This window comes from Lonchura striata, chromosome 38, assembly GCF_046129695.1.
Source record: "Lonchura striata isolate bLonStr1 chromosome 38, bLonStr1.mat, whole genome shotgun sequence".
NCBI lineage: Eukaryota > Metazoa > Chordata > Aves > Passeriformes > Estrildidae > Lonchura > Lonchura striata.
The window spans coordinates 1,383,557-1,394,372 of record NC_134640.1 but is presented as its reverse complement, the minus strand read 5'-3'; the positions used below and the strand labels follow the sequence as shown (position 1 = coordinate 1,394,372).

The 10,816-nt window shown below is 62.4% G+C and overlaps 1 protein-coding gene across 1 annotated transcript; it reads left to right on the top strand.

Moving 5' to 3' along the window:
- Positions 1 to 818: 818 nt before the first annotated feature.
- CHMP2A (charged multivesicular body protein 2A) lies at positions 819 to 9,793 on the top strand. Its single transcript, XM_077789856.1, has 6 exons — positions 819 to 904; positions 2,255 to 2,427; positions 4,591 to 4,770; positions 5,945 to 6,075; positions 7,211 to 7,272; positions 9,245 to 9,793. The coding sequence occupies exons 2-6, from the start codon at positions 2,260 to 2,262 to the stop codon at positions 9,370 to 9,372; spliced, it is 669 nt and encodes a 222-aa protein (XP_077645982.1). The 5' UTR covers positions 819 to 904; positions 2,255 to 2,259; the 3' UTR covers positions 9,373 to 9,793.
- Positions 9,794 to 10,816: the final 1,023 nt, after the last annotated feature.

Below are 10,816 nucleotides of genomic sequence, written 5' to 3'. Positions count from 1 at the left end.
CAGTCCCCATTCCCAGTATCCCCAGTCCCCATTCCCAGTGTTCCCAGTATCCCCAGTCCCATTCCCAGTGCTCCCAGTATCCCCAGTATCCCCAGTCCCCATTCCCAGTGTTCCCAGTATCCCCAGTCCCCATTCCCAGTATCCCCAGTCCCCATTCCCAGTGCTCCCAGTCCCATTCCCAGTGCTCCCAGTATCCCCAGTCCCCATTCCCAGTGCTCCCAGTATCCCCAGTTCCCATTCCCAGTGCTCCCAGTCCCCATTCCCAGTGTTCCCAGTATCCCCAGTCCCCATTCCCAGTTTCCCCAGTCCCCATTCCCAGTGTTCCCAGTATCCCCAGTCCCATTCCCAGTGCTCCCAGTATCCCCAGTTCTATTCCCAGTACTCCCAGTTCCATTCCCAGTGCTCCCAGTATCCCCAGTCCCATTCCCAGTGCTCCCAGTATCCCCAGTCCCCATTCCCAGTATCCCCAGTCCCATTCCCAGTGCTCTCAGTATCCCCAGTCCCATTCCCAGTGCTCCCAGTATCCCCAGTTCTATTCCCAGTACTCCCAGTTCCATTCCCAGTGCTCCCAGTATCCCCAGTCCCCATTCCCAGTGCTCCCAGTATCCCCAGTCCCCATTCCCAGTATCCCCAGTTCCATTCCCAGTGCTCCCAGTATCCCCAGTTCCCGTTCCCAGTTCCCGCCCGGCCGCTAGGTGTCGCTGTTGCGGACGGGGCGCTCCGGCCTCGCTCTCGCCGCTCCCGGAAGTGCCGCTCCGGAAGTGCCGCTCCCGGAAGCGGCGCTCCGGAAGTGGCGCTCCCCGGAAGTGGCTCTCCGCGGTTCGCTCCTCCCTTGCCGGGGCGCGGCGTCGCGTGACCGGAAGCGCGGTGACGTCACTGTTTGCGGAAGTGCCGCGCGGAGCCGGTGAGGGCCGGGAGGGGCCGGGGGGGATTTGGGACATTTGGGGACATTTGGGGACATTTGGGGACACCCTGGGGCAGCGGGGAGCAGCCGGGGGCAGCCGGGCCGGCTCTGGGCTCCGGGAGCGGCTCTGGGCGGGCGCCGCGGGCCGGGGGGGGCGGGACCGGCCGGGAACCTCCCGGTGACAGCTCCGGGTGACAGCTCCGTGTCACTGTGTCACCTTTGTCATCTCCGAGTGGCATCTGGGTGTGTCACCTGTGTGTCCCCCCCGTGTGGCACCTGTGGCGACTTTGGCACCTGTGGCGCCTCCGTGTCCCCCCCGTGTGGCACCTGTGGGTGGCACCTGTGACGCCTTTGTCGCCTCTGTGTCCCCCCTGTGGCACCTGTGGTGCCGTGTGTCACCTCCCTGTCCCTGTCTGTCCCCTCCGTGTGTCACTGTGTGTCACCTGTGTGTCATCTGTGTGTCACCTCCCTGTCCCTGTCTGTCCCCTCCGTGTGTCACTGTGTGTCACCTGTGTGTCACCTGTGTGTCACCTGTGTGTCACCTCCCTGTCCCTGTCTGTCCCCTCCGTGTGTCACTGTCTGTCACCTGTGTGTCACCTCCCTGTCCCTGTCTGTCCCCTCCGTGTGTCACTGTGTGTCATCTCCGTGTGTCACCTGTGTGTCACCTGTGTGACACCTCCCTGTCCCTGTCTGTCCCCTCCGTGTGTCACTGTGTGTCATCTCTGTGTGTCACCTGTGTGTCACCTCCCTGTCCCTGTCTGTCCCCTCCGTGTGTCACCTGTGTGTCACCTGTGTGTCACCTCCCTGTCCCTGTCTGTCCCCTCCGTGTGTCACCTGTGTGTCACCTGTGTGTCACCTCCCTGTCCCTGTCTGTCCCCTCCGTGTGTCACCCCCTCTCCCCTCCACACAGCCGTGTCCCCTCAGTGTCCCCAATGTCCCATCCCTGTCCCCAGTGTCCCCCCAGTGTCCCATTGCTGTCCCCAGTGTCCCCCCAGTGCCCCCAGTGTCCCCAGTGCACCCCCAGTGTGTCCCCCAGTGTCCCCCCAGTGTCCCCAGTGTCCCCAGTGCACCCCCAGTGTCCCAAGTGTCCCCCAGTGTGTCCCCAGTGTCCCCAGTGTGTCCTCCCAGTGTCCCCCAGTGTCTCCCCAGTGTCCCCCGTGTCCCCCAGTGTCCCCAGTGTCCCCAGTGTCCCCATTGCTGTCCCCAGTCTGTCCCCAGTGTCCCCCCAGTGTCACCATCTGGTCCCGAGGAGCTGCTCCGGCAGAACCAGCGCGCTCTGTGTCACTGTCCCTGTGTGTCACTGTGTGTCACTGATGTCACCGATGTCCCCAATGTCCCCAATGTCCCCAGGGCCCATGGAGATGCTGTTCGGGCGCCGGCGCTCCCCCGAGGAGCTGCTCCGGCAGAACCAGCGCGCTCTGTCCCGCGCCATGCGCGAGCTGGAGCGCGAGCGGCTGAAGCTCGAGGCGCAGGAGAAGAAAATCATCGTGGACATCAAGAAGATGGCGAAGCAGGGCCAGATGGTGACACGGGGGACATGGGGCACTGGGGACACTGGGGGGACTGGGGACACAGGGGACATTGAGGACACTGGGGACATTGGGGACATGGGGACACTGGGGACACTGGGGGGATTGGGGACACAGGGGACATGGGGACACCGGGGACATTGAGGACACTGGGGGGACAATGGGGGGACTGGGGACACAGGGGACATTGGGGACATTGCAGGGAAAATGGGGACACTGGGGACACTGGGGACATTGGGGACACTGGGGGGACAATGGGGGGACTGGGACACAGAGGAAATGGGGACACTGGGACACTGGGGACACTGGGGGGACACTGGGGGAACAATGGGGACATTGGGGGAACAATGGGGACACTGGGGGGACACTGGGGACATTGGGGACACACTGGGGATACTGGGGGGATACTGGGGGGACACTGGGGACATTGGGGGCACTGGGGACACCGGCACAGTGAGGTGACACTGAGGGGACAGCACCTCCAGATGCTGAGAGGGGACACTGGGGACACCAAGGGGACACTGGGGGGACATTGGGCGCAATGAGGGGACACTGCAGATATTGGGGACACTTGGGGGACACTGGGGGGACAGCAGGGCCAGATGGTGACACTGGGGCCAGCAGGGCCAGAGGGGACACAGAGGGGACTTTGGGGACACAGAGGGGACATGGCAGGTGGGAGGGAAGGAGGGGACTGGGGACAAGGACACAGGGGGGTCTGGGGGACATGGAGGGGACATTGGGGACACTGAGGGGGACACGGAGTGTCCCCTGTCTCTTCCTGCTGTCCCCTCCCTGTCCCCAGATGTCCCTGCTGTCCCCACGGTGTCCCCTGTGTGTCCCCTCACTGTCCCTGCACGTCCCTGCCGATGTCCCCCTGTCACTCTGATGTCCCCACTGTCCCCCTGCTGTCCCTGCTGTCCGTTTGTCCTTCTCTGTCCCTTCTGTCCCTGTCCAACCGTGTGACATCCTTGCTGTCCCCTGGTGTTCCCACTGTCCCCATCCCTGTCCCTGCTGTCCCCAGGATGTTCCCACAGTCCTTGTCCCACTGTCCCTGGTGCTGTCCCTGTGTCCCCATGTCCCTGACACTGTCCCCTCTGTCTCTGTCTCTGTCCATGTCCCCTGTCCCCATGTCCCTGACACTGTCCCCTGTCCCCAGGACGCTGTCCCTGTCCCTGTCCCCATCCCTGACCCTGTCCCTGTCCCCAGCACGCTGTCCCTTCTGTCCCCACTGTCCCCAGGGTGCTGTCCCCATGTCCTGACCCTGTCCCCAGGGCCCTGTCCCTGTCCTTGTCCCGTGTCCCTGTCCCCATATCCCTGATGGTGTCCCAGTTCCTGTCCCTGTCCCCGAGCGTGTCCCCATCCCAAGGACGCTGTCCCCGTCCCTGTCCCTGTCCCCTGTCCCTGTCCCTGTCCCTGTTCCTGTCCCTGTCCCTGTCCCTGTCCCTGATGTCCCCGTGTCCCTGTCCCTGTCCCTCTGTCCCTGTCTCTGTCCCCGTGTCCATGTCCCTGTCCCTGTCCCCGTCCCTGATGTCTCTGTCCCTGTCCCTGATTTCCCTGTCCCTGTCCCCATCCCTGATGTCCCTGTCCCTGATGTCCCTGATGTCCCTGATGTCCCTGATGTCCCTGATGTCCCTGATGTCCCTGTCCCTGTCTCCATCCCTGATGTCCCTGTCCCTGTCCCTGATGTCCCTGTCCCTGATGTCCCTGATGTCCCTGTGTCCCTGTCCCCATGTCCCCGTCCCTGATGTCTCTGTCCCTGTCCCTGTCCCTGATGTCCCTGTCCCTGATGTCCCTGATGTCCCTGTCCCTGTCCCCATCCCTGATGTCCTTGTCCCTGATGTCCCTGATGTCCCCGTCCCTGTCCCTGATGTCCCTGATGTCCTTCATGTCCCTGTGTCCCTGTCCCTGTCCCCATCCCTGATGTCCTTGTCCCTGATGTCCCCGTGTCCCCGTCCCTGATGTCCCCGTGTCCCTGTCCCTGTCCCCATCCCTGATGTCCTTGTCCCTGATGTCCCTGATGTCCCCGTGTCCCTGTCCCTGATGTCCCCGTGTCCCTGTCCCTGATGTCCCCGTCCCTGTCCCTGATGTCCCCGTGTCCCTGTCCCTGATGTCCCCGTGTCCGTGTCCCTGATGTCCCCGTGTCCCTGTCCCCAGGACGCGGTGCGGGTGCTGGCCAAGGACCTGGTGCGGACGCGGCGCTACGAGCGCAAGTTCATCGCCATGCGAGCCAACGTGCAGGGCGTGGCGCTGCGGGTGCAGACGCTGAAATCCCACAGCGCCATGGCGGGCGCCATGCGCGGCGTGACACGGGCCATGGCCACCATGAACCGCCAGGTGAGCCCTGTGTCACTGTGTGTCACCTGTGTCACTGTGTGTCACTGTGTGTGTCACTGTGTGTCTGTGTGTCACTGTGTGTGTCACTGGCGTGGCGCTGCGGGTGCAGACGCTGAAATCCCACAGCGCCATGGCGGGCGCCATGCGCGACGTGACACGGGCCATGGCCACCATGAACCGCCAGGTGAGCCCTGTGTCACTGTGTGTCACTGTGTGTCACTGTGTGTCACTGTGTGTCACTGTGTGTGTGTCACTGTGTGTGTCACTGTGTGTCACTGTGTGTCACTGTGTGTCACTGGCGTGGCGCTGCGGGTGCAGACGCTGAAATCCCACAGCGCCATGGCGGGCGCCATGCGCGGCGTGACACGGGCCATGGCCACCATGAACCGCCAGGTGAGCCCTGTGTCACCTGTGTCACTGTGTGTCACTGTATGTGTCACTGTGTGTGTCACTGTGTGTCACTGCGTGTCACTGGCGTGGCGCTGCGGGTGCAGACGCTGAAATCCCACAGCGCCATGGCGGGCGCCATGCGCGGCGTGACACGGGCCATGGCCACCATGAACCGCCAGGTGAGCCCTGTGTCACCTGTGTCACTGTGTGTGTGTCACTGTGTGTCACCTGTGTCACTGTGTGTCACTGTGTGTGTCACTGTGTGTCACTGTGTGTGTCACTGTGTGTCACTGTGTGTCATTGTGTGTCACTGTGTGTCACTCTGTGTCACTCTGTGTCACCCATGTCACAGGAGCACTATGGACACAGGTGGTGGCACCAGGGTCACCTCAGTGTCCCCAGTGTCCCCAGTGTCCCCAGTGTCCCCAGTGTCCCAGTGTCCCCGATGTCCCCATTGTCCCCAGTGTCCCCAGTGTCCCAATGTCCCCAATGCTCCCAGTGTCCCCAGTGTCCCCAGTGTCCCCAGTGTCCCCAGTGTCCCAATGTCCCCAATGTCCCAGTGTCCCCAGTGTCCCCAGTGTCCCCATTGTCCCCAGTGTCCCCATTGTCCCCATTGTCCCCGTGTCCCCATTGTCCCCAGTGTCCCCAGTGTCCCAACGTCCCCGTGTCCCCAGTGTCCCAGTGTCCCCAGTGTCCCCAATGTCCCCGTGTCCCCAGTGTCCCAACGTCCCCGTGTCCCCAGTGTCCCCAATGTCCCAGTGTCCCAACGTCCCCGTGTCCCCAGCTGAAGCTGCCGCAGATCCAGCGCATCCTGCAGGAGTTCCAGAAGCAGTCGGAGCTCATGGACATGAAGGAGGAGCTGATGAACGACGCCGTGGACGACGCCCTGGGGGACGAGGACGACGAGGACGAGAGGTGGGGACACCCGGGGACACCTGGGGACACCTGGGGACAGCTGGGACACCTGGGGACACCTGGGACACCTGGGGACAGCTGGGGACACCTGGGGACACCTGGGGACACCTGGGGACACCTGGGGACAGATGGGGGGACACCTGGGGACACCTGGGGACAGATGGGGACACCTGGGACACCTGGGGACAGATGGGGACACCTGGGACACCTGGGACACCTGGGGACACCTGGGACACCTGGGGACAGATGGGGACAGCTGGGACACCTGGGACACCCAAGGACACCTGGGGACACCTGGGACACCTGGGGATACCTGGGGGGACACCTGGGGACACCTGGGGACACCTGGGGACACTTGTGGGGGCCACCTGGGACACCCAGGGAATACATGGGGACACTCAGGGGACACTCCTGGGGACACAGAGGGGACATGGGGACAGAGCGGCTCCCAGTGCGTCCCAGTGTCCCCAGTGTGCCCTGGCAGTGACGCCGTGGTGTCCCCGTGTCCCCGTGCCTCAGTTTCCCCGTCCCCGTGCCTCAGTTTCCCTGTCCCGTAGTGACGCTGTGGTGTCCCCGTGTCCCCGTGCCTCAGTTTCCCTGTCCCTGTGCCTCAGTTTCCCTGTCCCCGTGTCCCCCTGTCCCCGTGCCTCAGTTTCCCTGTCCCCGTGCCTCAGTTTCCCCGTGTCCCCGTGCCTCAGTTTCCCTGTCCCGCAGTGACGCCGTGGTGTCCCCGTGTCCCCGTGCCTCAGTTTCCCTGTCCCCGTGTCCCCCTGTCCCCGTGCCTCAGTTTCCCTGTCCCGCAGTGACGCCGTGGTGTCCCCGTGCCTCAGTTTCCCTGTCCCTGTGCCTCAGTTTCCCTGTCCCTGTGTCCCCCCGTGTCCCCGTGCCTCAGTTTCCCTGTCCCGCAGTGACGCCGTGGTCTCACAGTGTCCCCGTGCCTCAGTTTCCTTGTCCCGCAGTGATGCCGTGGTGTCACAGTGTCCCCCTGTCCCCGTGCCTCAGTTTCCCCGTCCCCGTGCCTCAGTTTCCCTGTCCCGCAGTGATGCCGTGGTGTCACAGTGTCCCCGTGCCTCAGTTTCCCTGTCCCCGTGCCTCACTTTCCCCGTCCCTGTGCCTCAGTTTCCCTGTCCCGCAGTGACGCCGTGGTGTCGCAGGTCCTGGACGAGCTGGGGCTGAACCTGACCGAGGAGCTGGCCAGTGAGCGGGGGGGGACTCGGGGGGATTTTGGGGAATTTTGGGGGGGATTTGGGGAATTTTGGGGAATATTGGGGGATTTGGGAGGATTTGGGGAGGATTTGGGGAGAATTTTGAGGGATTTTGGCGGGGTTTGGGGGCTTTTGGGAGGATTTTTTTGGGGGATTTGAGGAATTTTGGGGGACTTTGGGAGGATTTTTCAGTTTTGGGGGATTTTGGGGGGAATTTGGGGAGTCCGGTAGGATTTTGGGAGAATTTTGGGGGAATTTTGGGGTGAATTTGGCAGATTTTGTGGGATTTTGTGATATTTGGAGGGATTTTGGAAGGATTTGGGGGGATTTTGGGGGAATTCCGTGGGATTTAAAGGAAATTTTGTGGGGATTTAAGGGTTTGGGGCGGGTGTTTTGGGGGGTCCTGGGAGGGATCTGGGGGAATTTGGGGGAATTTGGGACATCCTGGGTGGAATTTTGGGGAATTTGGGACATCCTGGGTGGAATTTTGGGGAATTTGGGACATCCTGGGTGGATTTGGGGGAATTTGGGACATCCTGGGTGGAATTTTGGGGAATTTGGGACATCCTGGGTGGATTTGGGGGAATTTGGGACATCCTGGGTGGATTTGGGGGAATTTGGGACATCCTGGGTGGATTTGGGGCCATTTTTGGGGCCATTTTTGGGGTTTGGAAATGCTGATTTTGGGTCCTTTGCCTGTGGATTTTGGGATAATTTTGAGGGCATTTCCAGAGATTTTGGGATAATTTCAGTGGGACTTGGGGTTAATGGGATTTTGGGATAATCTGGGTGGGATTTGGGATTAATGGGATTTGGGGGACTCTTTTGGGGATTTTGGTTAATCTGGGTGGGATTATTTGGGATTTGGGATAACCTGGGTGGGATTATTTGGGGTTTACCTGTGTGGGATTGTTTGGGATAACCTGGGTGGGATTATTTGGGATTTGGGATAACCTGTGTGGGATTATTTGGGATTTGGAGTTAATCTGAGTGGGTTTTTTGGGTTTGGGGTTAATCCAGGTGGGGTTTTGGGGTTTGGGTCAATCTGGGTGGGTTTTTTGGGTTTACCTGTGTGGGATTATTTGGGATTTGGGATAACCTGGGTGGGATTGTTTGGGATTTGGGATAAACTGGGTGGGATTGTTTGGGGTTAATCTGGGTGGGATTATTTGGGTTTTTTTGGGATAACCTGGGTGAGATTGTTTGGGATAACCTGTGTGGGATTATTTGGGATTTGGGATAACCTGTGTAGGATTGTCTGGGATTTGGGATAACCTGTGTGGGATTGTTTGGGATTTGGGATAACCTGTGTAGGATTGTCTGGGATTTGGGATAACCTGGGTGGGATTGTTTGGGGTTACTCTGGGTGGGGTTATTTCGGTTTTTGGGATAACCTGTGTGGGATTATTTGGGTTTTTTGGGATAACCTGGGTGAGATTGTTTGGGATAATCTGTGTGGGATTATTTGGGATTTGGGATAACCTGGGTGGGATTGTTTGGGGCTGGGGATGTCCCCCAAGTGTCCCTGACCGTGTCCCTGTCCCCGTCCCTGTCCCTCTGTCCATCTGTCCCTGTCCCCGTCCCTGTCCCTGTCCCTCTGTCCCTCTGTTCCCGTTCCTGTCCCTGTCCCTGTCCCTGTCCCCGTCCCTGTCCATCTGTCCCTCTGTCCCTGTCCCCCTGTCTCTCTGTCCCTGTCCCTGTCCCTGTCCCCCTGTCCCTGTCCCTCTGTCCCCATTCCTGTCCCTGTCCCTCTGTCCCTGTCCCTCTGTCCCCATTCCTGTCCCCCTGTCCCTGTCCCTGTCCCTGTCCCTGTCCGTGTGTCCGTGTGTCCATGTGTCCGTGTGTCCGTGTGTCCGTGTGTCCGTGTGTCCGTGTGTCCGTGTGTCCGTGTGTCCGTGTGTCCGTGTGTCCGTGTGTCCGTGTGTCCGTGTGTCCGTGTGTCCGTGTGTCCGTGTGTCCGGCAGCGCTGCCGGCTCCCGGGGGCTCTCTGGCAGCCGGCGAGGGCCGCGGGGGCGCCGAGGCCGCCGCAGCCGCTTTGGCCGACGCGGACGCGGACCTGGAGGAGCGGCTCAAGAACCTGCGGCGGGACTGACCGGGACTGAACCGGGCCAGAACCGGGCCAGGCCCAACCGGGACTGAACCGGGACTGACCGGGACTGACCGGGACTGAGCCGGGCCAGAACCGGGACTGACCGGGACTGAACCGGGCCAGGCCCAACCGGGACTGAACCGGGACTGACCGGGACTGACCGGGACTGAACCGGGCCAGGCCCAACCGGGACTGAACCGGGACTGAACCGGGACTGAACCGGGCCAGGCCCAACCGGGACTGAACCGGGACTGACCGGGACTGACCGGGACTGACCGGGACTGACCCGGGACTGAACCGGGACTGAACCGGGACTGAACCGGGACTGAACCGGGCCAGGCCCAACCGGGACTGACCGGGACTGAACCGGGACTGAACCGGGCCAGGCCCAACCGGGACTGACCGGGACTGAACTGGGACTGACTGGGACTGACCGGGACTGACCGGGACTGAACCGGGACTGAACCGGGCCAGGCCCAACCGGGACTGAACCGGGACTGAACCGGGACTGAACCGGGACTGAACCGGGCCAGGCCCAACCGGGACTGACCCGGGACTGACCGGGACTGACCGGGACTGACCAGGACTGAACCGGGACTGACCGGGACTGACCGGGACTGACCCGGGACTGAACCGGGACTGAACCGGGCCAGGCCCAACCGGGACTGACCGGGACTGACCGGGACTGAACCGGGACTGACCGGGACTGAACCGGGCCAGGCCCAACCGGGACTGAACCGGGACTGACCGGGACTGAGCCGGGACTGAACCGGGACTGACCGGGACTGAACCGGGACTGAGCCGGGACTGACCGGGACTGACCGGGACTGAACCGGGCCAGGCCCAACCGGGACTGAACCGGGACTGAACCGGGACTGAACCGGGCCAGGCCCAACCGGGACTGAACCGGGACTGACCCGGACTGACCGGGACTGAACCGGGACTGACCGGGACTGACCCGGACTGACCGGGACTGAACCGGGACTGACCGGGACTGACCCGGACTGACCGGGACTGACCGGGACTGACCGGGACTGAACCGGGACTGACCGGGACTGACCCGGACTGAACCGGGACTGACCCGGACTGACCGGGACTGAACCGGGACTGACCGGGACTGACCGGGACTGACCGGGACTGAACCGGACTGACCGGGACTGAACCGGGACTGACCGGGACTGACCGGGACTGAACCGGGACTGACCCGGGACTGAACCGGGACTGAACCGGGCCAGGCCCAACCGGGACTGACCGGGACTGAGCCGGGACTGAACCGGGACTGACCGGGACTGAACCGGGACTGAGCCGGGACTGACCGGGACTGACCGGGACTGAACCGGGCCAGGCCCAACCGGGACTGAACCGGGACTGAACCGGGACTGAACCGGGCCAGGCCCAACCGGGACTGAACCGGGACTGACCCGGACTGACCGGGACTGAACCGGGA